This window comes from Fukomys damarensis, unplaced genomic scaffold, assembly GCF_012274545.1.
Source record: "Fukomys damarensis isolate Sample0158 unplaced genomic scaffold, DMR_v1.0_HiC HiC_scaffold_23, whole genome shotgun sequence".
NCBI classification, from domain to species: domain Eukaryota; kingdom Metazoa; phylum Chordata; class Mammalia; order Rodentia; family Bathyergidae; genus Fukomys; species Fukomys damarensis.
Genome location: NW_022900935.1, coordinates 14994684 through 15011051, shown reverse-complemented (window position 1 = coordinate 15011051; position 16368 = coordinate 14994684). Strand labels below are relative to the sequence as shown.

The 16368-nt window shown below is 42.3% G+C and overlaps 1 protein-coding gene and 1 pseudogene across 3 annotated transcripts in view; one reads left to right on the top strand and one right to left on the bottom strand.

Moving 5' to 3' along the window:
• Positions 1-178: 178 nt before the first annotated feature.
• The window catches only part of Yars1 (tyrosyl-tRNA synthetase 1), a 29887-nt gene continuing 13697 nt past the window's right edge, over positions 179-16368 (bottom strand). For 2 of the 3 annotated variants that reach the window (XM_010621520.3, XM_010621521.3), the window contains 8 exons: positions 13294-13386; positions 9456-9591; positions 8926-9011; positions 5505-5640; positions 4352-4449; positions 3257-3450; positions 2603-2744; positions 179-1210 (listed from right to left, as the gene is read on the bottom strand). In XM_010621520.3, the coding sequence (XP_010619822.1) occupies positions 1100-1210; positions 2603-2744; positions 3257-3450; positions 4352-4449; positions 5505-5640; positions 8926-9011; positions 9456-9591; positions 13294-13386 (996 nt within the window). In that variant the 3' untranslated portion in view covers positions 179-1099. The remainder of the gene's footprint in view (positions 1211-2602; positions 2745-3256; positions 3451-4351; positions 4450-5504; positions 5641-8925; positions 9012-9455; positions 9592-13293; positions 13387-16368) is intronic. The other variant, XM_010621522.3, reaches the window with a different exon arrangement.
• On the top strand, positions 5919-7325 carry LOC109117942 (annotated as a pseudogene).

The window sequence follows — 16368 nt, the reverse complement described above, 5'->3', positions numbered from 1 at the left end:
CAACAAAGTTTGAGGAAAGTACACCTCACACAGTAGCCTGAAAATCAACCATCACATTAACCACAAAAGAGGTTTCTTAATAGGGGAGGGACAGGGCATGGTGGTATATACCTGGGAGGCCAAAGCAGGAGGGATCACCACTGAGTTTGAGGCCAGTCTGGGCTATATAGTCAGTGCAAGACCAGACACCATCTCAAAAACAAAGCAAAAAAAAAAAAAAAAACGGGAAAATACTTGCCTGCAGGAAGCATCTGGCCCATACAGTGGTCCTTTTCTGCTTAGTTCCACCAAAAGGAAAGTGGAAGAATCTGTTACCCACTATCTCCCATACCTCCACATGGTTACAGGGCCCAAAGCACAATAGGTGCCCCACACTTGGGTTCTCCCTGAGACAGTTCAGCTCACAGATGGGCCCTGTCCAGACACCCTTGTTCAGACATTTTATTTGAATCTGACAGTGATGGTTAGTGATTTGGTTAAGATGCCTTATGAAGAAGTACCCATCCTCTCCGAAGAGACAGACTATACCATCCATCCCACCCCTGGTACTAATGACATTGCTGGTTTAGGGAATGCTAATCTAGCTGGTCAAGGAAAGCCAGGATTCCTGGGCAGGCTCTTCCTCCTACTACCACCAAGCCACAGGGTAGACAGGCATGGAGAAAGCTGCCAGCCAGTTGGTAAACCACCGGTTCTGTTTTCCCTCCTCTTTCCTTTTCAAATCCCACAATTTCCTGTTGGAAGCTGTAATTAGCCATCCAAGCACTAGATCCTGGCTAAAGGCACAACAGCTGGGAAAACTCCAAGAAAACTTGGGAACCAGTGTTTTTCCAATTACAAGGATTATGAGTTCTACTGAAACCAGAATTTTCCAATCAGTTGACAAGGGAGGGCAGAGCCGGGTTCCTGCTGCTGCCCGGCCTTTCTTGCTCCTGGGGGTCAGTCTTACTGCCCCTTAATGAGTTCTGCACCTCTAGAGTCCCAGACCTGCTACTTCAGTGTCCTGAGAAATGGGTGCTGGGTAATGGATGCAGCACACAGAGGAGACCACAGACAACGTGGGATGGTGGGAGAAGGTAGGAGGAAGAGGCTAGAATGGCTAGCTAATGCTTCCTCCCTTGAGCGATTTACAGGAGATGCACCCTAGCTTGGTCATGAAGTTGGTTTGCTTCCACTGTGCAATGAGCTCCTCAGAAATCTTGAAGTCGACCTGGACAAGATAGACCAGACAGACAGACAGACAGATGCACATACACATGAAAAAAAATTAGTGATGTGGTTGGAACTACAAGGATACCCTTATACACCTCTTATACTACTTGTAGTATAACCCGGTTCAATTTTTCTAAGAGTCGTTTCCCTAAATTTAATCCCTAGCACTTCAATCAAAACAAAACAAAAACTTAAGTACAAAAGCTTTCATGTTCAAGATTCAGGTAAGTTCACTGTAGAATTTAGTTTAAGAAAATATTCATGAGTGAGTATAAAGACCTATATACTAAGACATCTTATCATAGTATCCCCCCCACTTATGGGCAATGCTGGGGTCTGAACCCAGTCTTGCACATGCTAGGCAAGTGTTCCATCACTGAGCCATGCCCTCCCACCCATAATACCACTTTTTTTTTTTTTTTTTTTAATTTTTGGATACCAGTGATCGAACTTAGGACCTTGTGGCACCACTGAGCTACATCCCTGGCCCCCATCATACCATTCAGATAGTGAAAAACTGAGAATGACTTCAGTGCCTAGTAAGGTTTTAATTATAACTATGATAGACTACTATATAATGTAACCTCAGTACTTAAGATGGGGGATGTTTTCAGGCATAAATGAAAATTTAGAAAGAATACACATTTGGTATGAATTGAACTATAAATGTTTCACTCTATGCAGAGCAAAAGACCAGAAAGAATAGCTGATAACATTTTTTAGTGTGTCTATGACAGGACTATGATTAGTTCCATAAGGAGAGGCAAGTTTTGGTGCTGTTTGTTGATGTAACCCAAGAACTTAGAAGAATGACCGACAGATAGGGACTTAGTAATGAATGAATGAATGAATTCAGGGTTCACTAGGGGCAGGCCATAGGTAAGTTGGTGTCCAGAGAGCAAGGAGAGAACGAGAGTTCTAAGCTTAAGGTGGTCAGGAGGGACCCTAGGAGGTTTTCAACCCTGGCTCTATCACCTCATTTTTCTTTTCTTTTGTAGTAGAGATTGAATCCAGGGCCAAGTTATGCCAGGTATCTGCCTTCAGCTACACCTAGTCCCTGGCTCCATCACTTCTGGTGACTCTATGGCCTTGCCAGGTATCCTGCCAGGTAAAATAGGGATAATCTCCATCAGCTCCTATCACATACAAAGAACAAATAGGGAAGTGCCTAACGTCCTTAACAAAGTGCCTCAGATAATCTGTCGGTGCTCAGAGCATGAGAGGTTCTTCCAAGACCCCAAGCCTCTCAGATTCAGAAAGGTCTGGAAAGAAAGGGGCTCAGATACAGAAAATCCCAACTGAAAAGAGGCAGCTGCAGGTTCAGTAACAAGGCAGAGCACAGGTAGACCAGGCAGCCCAGGCCAGAGGGGGAACAACCGCAGCATTTTACCTGCAATTTCTCAAAGACTTTCTTCTTGGGTTTGAGCTCCTCATCTGGCTGGCCCTTCTCGTAGCCCTTTACAAACACTCTCTCGCCAGGAGCAGAGCCTGCAGGAGGGTCCAGAAGTTCAACCTGGCGGCTTGCACCTTCTCTGGGAAGACACACACAGGGCCAGGGTGAGGCTTTTGATGACTTCCAAAGGCCGTGGAGGCTGTGGCCCTTTACAAGGGACCCTAGTAGATTTAGGAGCTCCTCAGTGCACTGACCAGGAGGTCCTTATTGAGTCACTATGTTTCTGGACACCACCATGGTCAACCATGGCCGTGTGGGGAGAGAGAGACCAAACTGGGTCTCTAGAGGAGGAAGTTTGAAATACTGGAGGATGACTTTATAGCCAATCAGCACTAGGTCTGAACCATGGCTCTACCCCTTATTAGTAGTAAGGCGTGGATATGCTCACACCTCTTATTCTCTTTAGCAAAATTAACTTTAGGCAGAGTGCTTCAGAGTAATCAGTACAGTGACTCCTTCATACATCCTCTTTTGGCATCAGTGAGGAAAAGGGGAGTTTCCTCAGGGCTTCTGGCACGTGGAAGGGCATCGTATGGGCCAGTTCTCCACTCTCCTTGGCCTCCCTAGGTCCCACCCCAAGTCCTCACTCACACAGAAGCACACAGAAGCATGCCTTGGGACTCAACTCCTCTCATCTTCTGGGGTTTCAGATTGCACAACACCACCACCAGCCTGTCCTGCAGCTCTTCTTTGGGCACAAACTGCACCAGGCCGCTCACCACTGTCCGTGGCTCAGCTTCCCCCACATCAATCTTCTCCACATACAGGCTGTCTGCATCTGGGTGCTGCCAGCAAGAGATGTCAGGTGGGGCAGTTTCCCAGCGGAGTACCGAGGGCTGGTTTAACTCAGGCTCCAGGAAGGGAATTCTCTAGGCCAGTGAGGGCGAATCTTTCAGAGCTTTCAGTGATAACTGGGCTGCGGCACGTGTGCATAGCTTTGCCACCACTGCTCTAGGGCTAACCTGATTTCCAGGTCCCAGACGAAAGACAGCGGAACAGGCCTTGAAGTACATTCTACTCCTAGCCAAGAGGCTGCATTTGAGGAAATGAACCTAATTGTGGAAGACTCTTAATGGAGATTAAATGGCCTGGGCTGTCAGTGGCTACCATGATCTGTACACATACTGCACTAGCTGGTCCTAGGGGACTGGGAGGTGGAGAGAACAAGGGTTGGCTTCACCATTTGAGACAGGAGCATCAGCAGCCTTTGCAAGGTAGTCTGGGCAGCTGGGTCTATATGGTGAAAAGCAAATCTATGCTGTGGGAAAAAGGAGCAAAACAGTGGTCTTCAGCCACTGGGTCCATGACCTGTTCTGGGGAAAAGGAAGTCCTCTGTCCACCACTGTCTGAGGGACAAAGTAGCTGAAGCACGGTAGGCCTCACAACTGGTCAGGCAAGCCAGTACAGACCAGGTAAGTCCATCAGACCACACTTAAGGGATGAACAAGTTTCCTCTGACTAACATCTGCCTCTGCCCACCCCCGCTCTCAGTTCCTGGCTATGTTTGGCTGTGGAAGTAGGCAGGGATGGCTACAGGAAGCCTGATGCCTGGAATTAGACACCTGGGTTCTGACTTGCAACATAACCATGGGATGCTACTTCCCCTCTCCAGACCTGGTTTCCTCCAGATGGAAACAGACAAATCTGACCCGTCTGCCACTACAGGATGCAGTGAAAAACAAGTACCTTCTCTATACTGATGATTTTCCCCACACGGATATCCAGCCGGGATGGAATGACCTCTTCTGGTTCTGAATTCTTGGCAGGGCCTTTGGCAGTGGGCACTGGGAATGAGAAGAACCCCATGGGTCAGGTTCCCCTCTGCCCCATGGCAGGTCAGCTGCTGATCTCACCAAGGTGAGGACACAGAGATTAGGCAGAACTTAGTAGAGGATCCCCAGAACCTAGCCACTGAGTTACACTTCTGTAAAAACAAGGTCAGTGACCTTTCAGAAATGACATATCAGATTTTCTTTTCTTTTTTTCTCTCTCTCTTTCTTTTCCTTTTCTGAGACAGGGTCTTACCATGTAGTTCAGGCTGGTCTTGAACTCACTGTGTAGCCCAGGGTGACCACAAACTTGCAGTGATCCTCCTACCTCAGCCTCTGCTATGCTGGGATCACAGGCATGCACCACCACACCTGGCCAGATTTTCATCTATTCTCTCCTTCAGTTATTAGGCTGGAGGGTAGGGGACAGTAGTAACACTTTGTCACCTTTGGGTGTTTCCACTCATGCATCCCTTAAGAATTTACTGAATCTTTTTTGGGAGGGTCACAAAAAGCTATCAGTGCTGGCACCATGGCTAAGTGGATGGCTAAGCCAGGTAGCAGCACTGGAAGGAACCTGGGAGAATCCAAAGATGAGCTCCTCTAAGAAGCCCTGCAGGCTCTTCCTGAGCAGGTGTGTAATACACTATTATCCTATATACCTATCTCTCTCCTACTAAACAGACTAAAAGGGTCAAAGTACACATCTCACACCAGCTTCTCTCAAGAGTGATGGTGTAACAGGGTATTATTACTTTATCGTATGAACCAAACCAAATAGAAATGAATCAAGTTCCAATCCAGGTGTCAATGGGATAAGACATTGCTGCACTTCAGACCTGCTGGGTTGCTGGGTTCTTGGCCCCTGGGGTTTTGCTTTTTTTTTAAAATTTTGGTACCAGGGATTGAACTCTGGTCCTTGCGCTTGCAAGACAGGCAGCAGAACCACTGAGCTAAATCCCCAGCCCATCTGGCCCCGGGGTTTTAAGGAAGATGTGTTTCTGAAGCCCACTGATAGGTCCTCCCCTCCCCTCCCTTCTCCTCCCCTTTCCTTCTCCAGACAGCCTTACTCTGTTTTGAGGGATCTGGATAGGCAGAACTGGCCAGTTTCTTCAGGGCAGGGGCATTAAATTTTTCCCGAATCGGATCTAGCAGCTTGTTCAGGGCAACTTCAACAGAATTCTTCAGGTCTCCAGGATGTACAACCTGCAGAGATGACAAGACTTGGTGAGATGAGGCCTGGAACAGGGTACAGGACACCAGAATTTACTCAGAATATGATATAGGATGCAGGAACTTTCTTCCCAGCAGAGTCTTGATCCTCATGGCAATCTTGTAAGACAGCTGAGAAAGAGAATTCCAGAAAGCCTAACTAACTTGTCTGAAGTCTTTTCACCCTCAGCACCATAGTGAATTGAGGGCTTTTAGACTCTGAATGTGTATTAGCCTAATTCGCCTTGCCTCTCCATTTATGTTTAGGGTAGTGACATATACCTAGTGGTATTCGTAGATAGAAAATGTTTGCATAGGTAACTCCAGGGTTAAAGCCTGAGTGACAGAGACGAATACAAGGGCTTTGGAGTTAGACAGACTTGCATTAGATTTCAAACTAGCTGTGTCCACTCTGGCCATGGAGCATGGCGGTGGAGCACAAGACCAAGTTGTCCAAGAACTTGCTACACATGAAGTGCATGCAAAGGGGGACTGGACTCAGAAACCAAGAAATAGATAGAAGAGGAAGAAAAGATCATTAGTGAAGAACACTGGTACTTGGATTTGCCAGAGCTTAGAGAGAAAGTTAGTTTCATAATGGAAGAGCAGAGTGTCTTGTTATGTGAAGATCTTCTCTATGGAAGAATGTCATTCAGAGGATTTAATCCTGCAGCTGAGAAGTTAATGCTTCAGATGAATGCTAAGAACAAAGCAGAGGAAGAAGAGAAAGATGAAACAGTAGAGCTTGATGTGTCAGATGAAGAAATGGCTAGAAGATATGAGACTATGGTGGGGACAACTGGAAAAAAGTTTGCCAAGAAGAGAGACCGTGCCGATTACGAAGATGAAAACTGAAACACAAAACCAGTTAAAACAAAGAAAATGTTCTTAGAGCCCCAAGATTAAAATAGATACCTTCAGATTCAGCTCAGGGATGCCTGTGAAAGCAGCATATTTTGGAACTCATCCTGAGGGTGTCTCTGTAGTTGCTAATGTGTAATGTTTTTTTGTAAAGAAATATGTAATTTTGGAAACATGCTGTTTTTGAAACAGATGTGTGGTAGATGTTATACATCCTTTTCCTAATCATATTCATCAGGAATATAACTCCAGCCCTTGACCTTCAGGTGTACATGGGCACAGGTTGCTTACTAAAGATTTCTTGGCCTCAGATTTTTAAACATATATAGTTCTACCGTCACGGATGTTGAATTGACTCCTACAAATTAATGCCAGTGTTTCAGTTGCCCTTATGCTTATATTTTGCTTTAAATTATTAACCATGTCAGTCCAGTTCATCCATTCATCTTGGAATCAAATGTCATGAGAATTTATTATATATTAATTCATCCAGAACAAACACACCTCTAGTCTGAAGCATTTGTATACTACCAGTTTATCGTCAGTTTACGGTAGTATGTTTTGTTGTTGTTTAAGTCATTCAATTAAAAAAAAATCTGCAACCAACTAGCCATATAACCTGCTAAAGTTTTGACTTTTTTACTAATATCATCAGGATAACAGCAGCTATATCCCATAGAGTCAGAATGAGGATTAAGTCACATAAAGCGGGCAGAAATGGTGACAGTAGAGCTGGTACATGGCATACGGGTTGAACATCTCTGATCAGAAATGCTCCAATGGCTGGGCCCCAACATGACAACACAGGGAAATACCTCACACCTGACTTCATGTGTGTGATGCAGTCAAAATGTAGGCAACACTAGGACCGGGGATTTAGCTCACTGGTGCCACTGCCTGCCTTGCGAGAGCAAGGTCCTGAGTTCCATCCTCGGTACCAAAAAAAAAAGTAGGCACACTAAAAATATTGTTAAAAAAATTACCTCAGGCTACTTGTGTGCAATATATATGAAACATAAATCAATTTCATATTTTGACTTGGGTCCCATATGTAAGATCTCTCGTGTACACGTGAATGTTCCAAATCTGAAAGGATCTGAAATCTGAAACGCTCCTGATCCTAGGCAGGGCTTAGTGGCCCTAAGTAGGCTCTGTGTCCTGCTTCAGCAGAGAAGCAGAGAAGGCCTTGAGAGCAGTGGCTGTAAAACATCTCCAAATGGGCTGGATAGGCCTGTAGCCCTAGGGGTCACCAAGTCTTTCCCGCTATTTGATGCTCAACTCGCTCACAACACTGCCTCTGAGTGATCCTCCAGCCGTGCTACCCACATCCAGGGCAGGGGAACCCTGTCCACCATCTACACCTGAGGTCATCAGAAAGCTCCTCCTGATGCTGAACCTCAACATGCCTCCCCGGGGTCACCACTGACAGTCCCACTTTGCCCTCTTGTGCCGCAAGAAGAAACCTGGTCCCTTTCCCCTAGTCCCTCTCATATTTGATGATGGAACACACACATGCTTCCCAAATAAACATCCACAGTTCTTTCAACTGTATCTTTTTGTTGTTGTATTGTTTTTGTTTTTTTTTTGTACCAGGGATTGAATTTAGGACCTTGCACTTTCGAGGCAGGCACAGTGCCACTGAGCTAAATCCCCAGCTTCTTTCAGTTTCTGAGACAGGGTCTCGCCAGATCAGACTGGCCGTGAATTCACTATGTAGCCCAGGCTGTCTTCAAATTTATGGTGATCCTCCTGCCTCAGCCTCCCAAGTGCTGAGATTATAGCATTTGGTGCTCCACTTTGCCCACCTTTAACTGTATCTTGTGACATGTTTTTTAAGACTATTTTCTGTCATGGCATCTCTCTTTCAACACCAACATGCCCCAGGTTGTCAAATAAACCTCTAAAAATTCAAGTCCAGAGCCAAATGCCCACCTTAATGCACTTGAAAGAGTGGTGAGCAATATGAGTCACCTCCTTTGTTCTAGAATATATATTTCTCTTGATTTACCCCCAAGATTCCATGCTAATGTTTTTAATGGCCCATCAAACTGCTTCTTCAATGTAAGTTCACAGTGAATCAAAGCACCCATTTTGGTGGGGGTGGTGACACACATCTGTAATCCCAGTACTCTGGGAGGCTGAGGCAGGACGATCAAAAGTTTGAGCTTAGACTGGGCAACTTAGCGAGACCCTGTCTCAAAAAACTGAAAGAAGGGATGGGGATGTAGCTCAGTGTACAAAGACTAGGTTCAATTCCCAGCAATTGGGAATTTGTTTCCCACAAAACAAAACCAAAAAGAAAAGAAAAAAGAAAGAAAGAAAGAAACAGACAGACAAAACCCCAAACATTTCATTTCCAATATTACTATATCTTTTCTTTGTGACCTGGTCCTGTCTACCCACAATGTCCTACTTTACCTCATTAGCAAAGTCCTTTTCCAGGTCTAGGTAGGCAGTGTAGGTTTTGCTTCCACCCCATTTCTCATCTCGAAGGATCACAAACTCTGCAAAAACAATTAAAAAGGATTTATATTAACAAACTCATTGATAGGAGCAGTCGGCATCCTAACCATAATGAATGGCTATTTATAGTTTTTGCTATACATTTTGAAATTTATTCAAAATTACTCTATGGGATTTTGTTTCTATTTGGGGGGGGAAGGATTGTAGCTTAGAATTCTTTCATATTATTCTAGTTCAACTTGTTTACCCCCGTCCTCATTTCTGAACGCCTGCCTACCCTGATCGGCCCTAAAAACCTAGCCTGGTAAACACGTGGACAGCCGAAAGATACCCAACCTCACCCACACATTAATGTATAAGAAATCAGAGCAGAGCTTCAGGGCAGCCAGCTCTGGAGGAAGAATCTGTGACAGATCACAAGCAAGCTCACAGCAGGAGTTCTGCTTTTCCAGCCCAGCCGGTGAGGAAAGCAGGGAAGGTCTTACCAGACTTGAGGGGAAAGAGGACATGCTTGATAAAGGATAGAACTCCATTGTTCTCCACATTGCCTGGCTCACAGAAAGCCTTCTTCAATTTTTTCTTCACATCTTCCTTCCGATCAAGGAGATCAATCTTCGACTCCTAGAAATGGTAAGAGATGTGTATGGGGAGGACCTCTTGTGGTGGAAAATGAGAACATACTCAACTAATTTAACTAAAAAAATTTTTTTTTTACAAAGTTTTAAACATCAGTCAACTATAACAAAAGCAGAGCCAAGTGTGGTGCACATGCCTATAATCCTAGCACTCAGGAGGCTGAGGCAGGTGAACTGCCATGAGTTGAGGCCAGCCTGGGCTACACAGTAAGACCCTGTCTCAAAAAAAGAAACAAAAATAAAAACCAACCAGCCAAACAAAAGCAGAATTAATCAAGAGTGAGGAACTACTCACAATCTTGCCACTCAGCGAATTAAATTAAAATTTTCTTTCCAGAACTTGACTATGGAATGCAGATCATTATACTATCGTGTTTTTTCACTTGGGACTAGGTCATAAGTATTTCTATCAGCCACTTTGTCTTCCTTTATATATATATATACTTTTTGTTTTTGGTACTGGGGATTGAATTCAGTACCTTGTGCTTGCAAGGCAGGTACAGTGTCATTGAGCTGAATCCCTAGCACTATATGTAGTTTTTTGTTTTGTTTTGTTTTTTAAAGAGACAGGGCCTCACTATGTAGCCTAGGTTGGCCTCAAACTGATAACCCTTCTCCCTCAGTCTCTTGAGTCTAGGATTATAGGTGTGTGCCACTGTGCCTGATATATATAATTTTTTTTTTTTTTGTACTGGGTATAGAACTTGGGTCCTTGCACTTGCAAGGCAGGCGGCCGAACCACTGAGTTAAATCCCCGGCCCCTCCTGATTTTTAATTTATAATATTTATACTGTTTTATATTCCCAATTATTAATGACAATATAATAATTTCCAAATTGTTAAAGTCCTAATTTTTACAAATTATAAATAAAGCTATACTGAACATCATTGCAGAATGTTTTCTTTTTTTGCCGTCTCTAGCAGTATTTCCTTAAACTACTCAAAAGTACAAGTTTCAAAATTGTTTTCTGAGGGCTGGGGATTTAGCTCAGTGGTGCCACTGGCCTGCCTCAAAAGCACAAGTTCCTGAGTCTCATTGACAGTACCAAAAGAAAACAAAACAAAACAAATACAATTGTTTTCTGAAAGGCACAATAATCGACACTGAAATCAGCCACATGTGAAGATACTTGTTTCACATCATTAATCTCCCAGAACTCATGTGCTAGGAAACTTAATTTCAAAGTCATATGTTAATGAAATTTAGAGATGAGATTTTCGGGAGGTGGCAAGTTGTGAGGGCTCTGTTTTCATGAATTCAAGGTTTAATAGATTATCAGGTCATTAAGGGAGCATTTCTGCTATAGAAGTGAGTGGTCTGTGGCACACTTGTGCAGTTCTGCCATGTGATGATCTGTATTGCTCTGAAACTCTGCAAAGTCACCATCACGAAGAGCTCTATCCCTGGCTCTTTTTATTTTTTATTTTGAGTCAGGGTCTCCCTAGTGAGTTGCTTTAGTTTAGACATCCCCGGTCCCAGAACTGTTTTCTTTGCTTTCTAAATGAACTGGTCTCAGGTATTCTGTTATAGCAACAGAATATAGACAAGATACTGGGAATTATATATTTAGTGGCATTTTCCTTTAATGATAATAGGTTTTATTTTCTTTTTGTGGTACTGGGGACTGAATCTAAGGGATTTCTAGCTGGGCGTGGTGGTGCATGCCTATAATCCCAGCACTGGGAGGCTGAGGCAGGAGGATCGCTGTGAGTTTGAGACCAGCCTGGGCTATAGTGAGTTCCAGGTCAGTCTCAATTACATAGTGAGACACTCAAAAAATAAAACAAACAAACAAAAAAACTAACTAAACACCCCCCCCAGGATAAACAACAACAAAGAAAAACCCACCAAGTAGGATTTGAAAGAAATCCTGCCCCATACAGAATTTAGGCTTGAACCTAGGGCCTTGCTCATACAAGGCAAATAGTTGATCATTGAGCTCTGTTCCAGAACTTTTTTTTAGGTACTGGGGATTGAACTTGGGACCTTGTGCTTGCGAGGCAGGTCGTGGCACCACTCAGCTAAAATCCCAGGCCCCATCATTCTAGCACTTTTTAATATAAAGTCTCCTTTAAAAAAAAGTCTCCTTAAATTGCCCAGGCTGGCCTTGAATTTGCAATCATTTCTTAGCCTCCCAAGTAGCTGGAATTACAGGCATATGTCACTGTGTCTGCTGAGGAAAAAAACACATTTTTGAGTCACTCCCAGAAGTACTTTATCAGATTCTCTAAGGACAGAGTCTAATCAACAACAAAAATCTCTAGGTATTCTACAGGTCAGCCAAAGCCGGGCGTGGTGGCAGTGCATGCCTGCAAACCCAAAGCTCAGCCTGCAAACCCAAAGCTCAGGAGGCTGAGGCAGGAGGATTGCCAAGAATTTGAGGCCAGCCTGTGCTAGTAAATTCAAATCTAGCATTAACTACATAGTGAGACCCTGTCTCAAAACAAAACAAAAAAATCTCCCCAAAATCATATTTATCATATTAGTTATATCAAATATCAGTCCAAGTATTAAAATACTAAAATACTGATTGCTGAAATACAATATTGGCCTTATAAAAAATAAGCTTCATCTTATCACAACTCTGTGAATGAAGAAACTATCTGTCTATCTATCTATCTATCTATTTATTTTTGTGATACTGGGGATTGAACCCAAGGCACTGAACTACATTCCAGCCCTTTTCACAATTTTAGGACAGGGTTTTGCTAAATTGCCCAGATTGAGCTCTAATTTGTGATTTTCTTGCCTCTGCCTCTCAGAGTGCTAGGATTACATGTGTATGCCACCATGTCCATTTAAGAAACAACTTGGCCTTATGCTTTTATCAGTACCAGTAAGAACTGTTAAAAATGATGACTGGCTCCTATCAGGAGTGGATATGAGTCTTTCTTTTTTTTTTTGTTTGCTTGTTTGGTTTTGTTTTTTGTTTGTTTGTTTGTTTTTTTGGTACCGGGGATTGAACTCGGGTCCTTGCACTTGCAAGGCAGGCCACTGAACCGCTGAGCTAAATCCCCAGTCCAGATATGAGTCTTTCAATTCTCAAGACCCACTGAATTATTTGGCTGACTTAAGGTCTCTTATACTTCAAACACAGTGGATCTTCGAGTTATGACTGGCCTGATACATGAACAACTTTTTTTAGTTTTAACTTAGACCAAAGTCTTGGGTTATGACCTGAACGCCAGATGCTTGTGCTTCCAGATGGTCTCAGATACAGATTTAACCCTTAAAGAGCTCTGGAAAGAATATTACAACATCCTTTCTTGTGTGGGGATAACTGAGAAATTCTGGAACAATGTCCCTATAAGGACACTGAGATCTGCCTGTCTAAAGGAGAGAGACTTTGAAGGCTGTGTAGAGGAGCCTAAGCCTTCAGTTAACCAACTCGAGTTACAACCAGCCCTTGCAAATGAATTGAGTTCATAAATCAAGGGTCCACCATACTTGAGCATTCTAGTTAGCTAAGTTACTATTCTTTTGAATCTTCAACTTTTTTTTTTTTTTGAGACAGGGTCTCAGTACATAGTTTGGGCTGGCCCTAAACTCACTGTGAAGCCTTGGCTGGTCTCAAACTTGAGATGGTCCTCCTATCTCAGCCTCCCAAGTGCTGGGATTACAATGCCTAGTGAGCCTTTACTTTCTTGCCAAAGATTTCTAGAACTCAAGAAACAGTTGACAATTTACCTCTTCCGAAGAGCTCATTTTGCTTCCAGTTAAGCCCGGGACCATTGGATTCATCAGATGGATCCGTTTTGAGTAGCCAAGTGCAGGGAGGTACTGAGAGATTAGAAGGTCGTAAGAGCACATATTAATAAATAATAAATAAATACATAAGAGCAGATATTAACAGTTTGATATATTCTTTCCAATCTCTTTTCTACTGAATATACATAGTTTTCAACAGTGATCATAATTTGAACAAAGTTATTTTCTATTAGTATTATACTATAAGGCCACTGAATATATCCTACCCCCATAAACAACAACAGAGGCTAGAAATATATAAAATATCCGTTTGAAAGAACTGGGCTGCAACCAGTGTAGGACTACTCTTGAGAGAAAGAAAATCCACCCTGGCATTCTTCAAGAGGGCATTTTTTTAAAACCAGGTGCTGAGAAAGAGAACACATAGATACAGCCTAAGTAAAGGAGACAGAATGGCACTGAGGTTGCTAGAAGGCTAGGACATCTCCCAACAAATCCTATGTTAAAATTTCTTAATTGATGTCTTGGTTGACTTATAGCTGTGTATGAACATGGTGAGATTCTAGGAAATGTGGCAGAGAACAGGCTCTGGGAAACTGAAGACCTGAGTGGAGATTCAGGGTTTGTACAATACTGGGAACCAGAGGATGAACTTTAGGTCCAATCAAAACAGATGGGGTTTTGTGAATGCCTGGAGGTTTCTTTTCTTTCTTTCTTTTTTTTTTTGAGACAGGGCCTCACTATGTAGTTGAAGCTGACCTGGAACTCACTATGTAGCCCAGGCTGGTTTTGAACTCAGCGATCCTCCTGCCTCAGCCTCCCAAATACTGGGATTACAGGCTGCGCCACCACACCCAGCTAATGCCTAGAGATTTCAGTGTGAGGCCCTTCAAAGTCTGCACAGTATGAATAACGACTGCATTGTAAGAGTACAGGAAAAACAAAGTGGACATGTTCTAACAAACCTAAAGCCACTCTTTAATATAATTAGAAGGTGAAAAGTCAGTAACTTAGCTGTCTTTAGAAAACACACCATTCTAAAAACATAATCCAGAGCCTGTATATAATGTCCACAAACTCTGAAATGTCAGAAAAGTTCTAGAAATGGGAAGCAGAAAAAGTGACAGTCAAGAGAAAAGTTAAAAGAAATAGACCTATAAACAATCCAGATATTAGAGTATGCAGACCAGGATGTCAAAATAATTGGTACGTTAAGGGAAATAAGAGGAAATGATGAACAAAATGATTAAAAGATAGAGATTTTTTTTTTTTTTTTTTTTTTGCAATATGGGGGATCAAACTTAGGACCTTGCTCTTGTGAGGCAGGCATGACACCCCTGAGCTAAATCCCTGGCTCAAAAGATAGTGAATTTTAAGAGTGGAGATCTATAAAAAAAGAATCAAATTAAAGTTCAAAAAAGGCACAATACAATCATGAATCTAACAGAAGATAGAACTGAAACACCTAAAATTGAAACCAAAAACCAAAAGAAAACAAAAAATCAAAATAAAGCAGAGAAGGAGCAAAGAAAGGAAAACAATGGAACAAATATTACACATATGGAACAAGAGATTTAACATATGTTATAACTGGAACCTTAAAAGAGTAAGACAGAGCACTATTTGAGGAAATAATGAGTTTTAAAAATTTGATGAAAACATCAATTCCTAAATTCAAGAAGTCAGCAAAATTTAAGCATGATAAATACAAACAAAATTTTAGCTAAAAATATCATAAAACGAGAGAAATTTATTTTTATATTTATCTATTATTTATTTACTTATGTTATATAGAGGATTAATTAAGCTCAGAGCATTCACTGAGCTACAGTCCCAGCTTGCTTCCTTGCTTCCCTCCCTCTCTCTCCTTCCTTCCTTCTTTTTTTAATTTTAAAATAGTCTCATTAAATTGTTAAATTGCCCAGGCTAGGCTTGACCTTACAATTCTCCTGGCTTAGTCCTTAGAGAAATTTTCTACTGTTAGGATTATAGCATTTTTTGAGTGCTGGGATTATAAGTATGAGCCATCATGTCTGGTTTAGAAAAATTCATAAGCTTCCAGAGAAATCACATTATCTTCAAAGGAGAAAAACATAAGGCTTACAGCGACTTCTCAATGGAAACCAAAAGGCAATGGAATGATTCCTTCAAAAAGAATGCCTCAGGGAGGGAGGGAGCTCAGTGTTACAGCACAGCAAATGCCTAGCATGCACAAGGACCTGGGTGTTCAATCCCCAGCACCACAGAAAAGAAAATGAAATGAAAGCAGATTTAAAAAATGATTGCAGTGGGGCGTGGCAGCTCAAGCCTGTAATCCCAGCACTTGGGAGGCTGAGGCAGGAGGATCGCTGTGAGTTCAAGACCAGCCTGGGTTACATAGTGAGTTCCAGGTCAGTCTTGACTACATAGTGAGACCCTGTCTCAAAAAAACCAAGCAAAAAAAAAAGTTAAAAAATGATTGCAAACTTTATAATTTTATACCCAATGATACAAAAAGAGAGCTATTTTCAGACAAAAGAAAGCTGAATAAACTCATGTCCAAAGACCTGAATTATAAACACAAAATACTAAGGGGGGCTCCTTGGGTTGTAAAGAAAATGAACTTCCATGGAGACACCAAACTGTAGGAAGGAATTACCAGTACCAGAAAGAGCAAGTAGGGACAAATCTACACGAAAATTGATTGTTTAAAAGATAACTACAATGTCTTCAGAATTTAAAATATCTTTGAAAAGTAAAACATGACAAAACCACAAAGGGCAAGAGGAATATAAAAGGAGTGAATCAATACAGGTTCTCCCACTGTGAAGAAGGGGTAAAAATATCTAATTTCAACCATAATATTACAAAGACACACGCTATAATCTCTAGGGCAGGAGACGGCAAATCTTTTCTGTAAATGACTGGATAATAAATATTTCAAGTGTTGTGGGCCATAAATGGTTTCTACTGCATATTCTTCACTTTTGTTGTTGTGATAGAGAAGCGCTATACAATAAGACAGGCCCTTGCCTTGTGTCCATTTTTCGTTTTTTACAGAATGTCTTGTTTTGG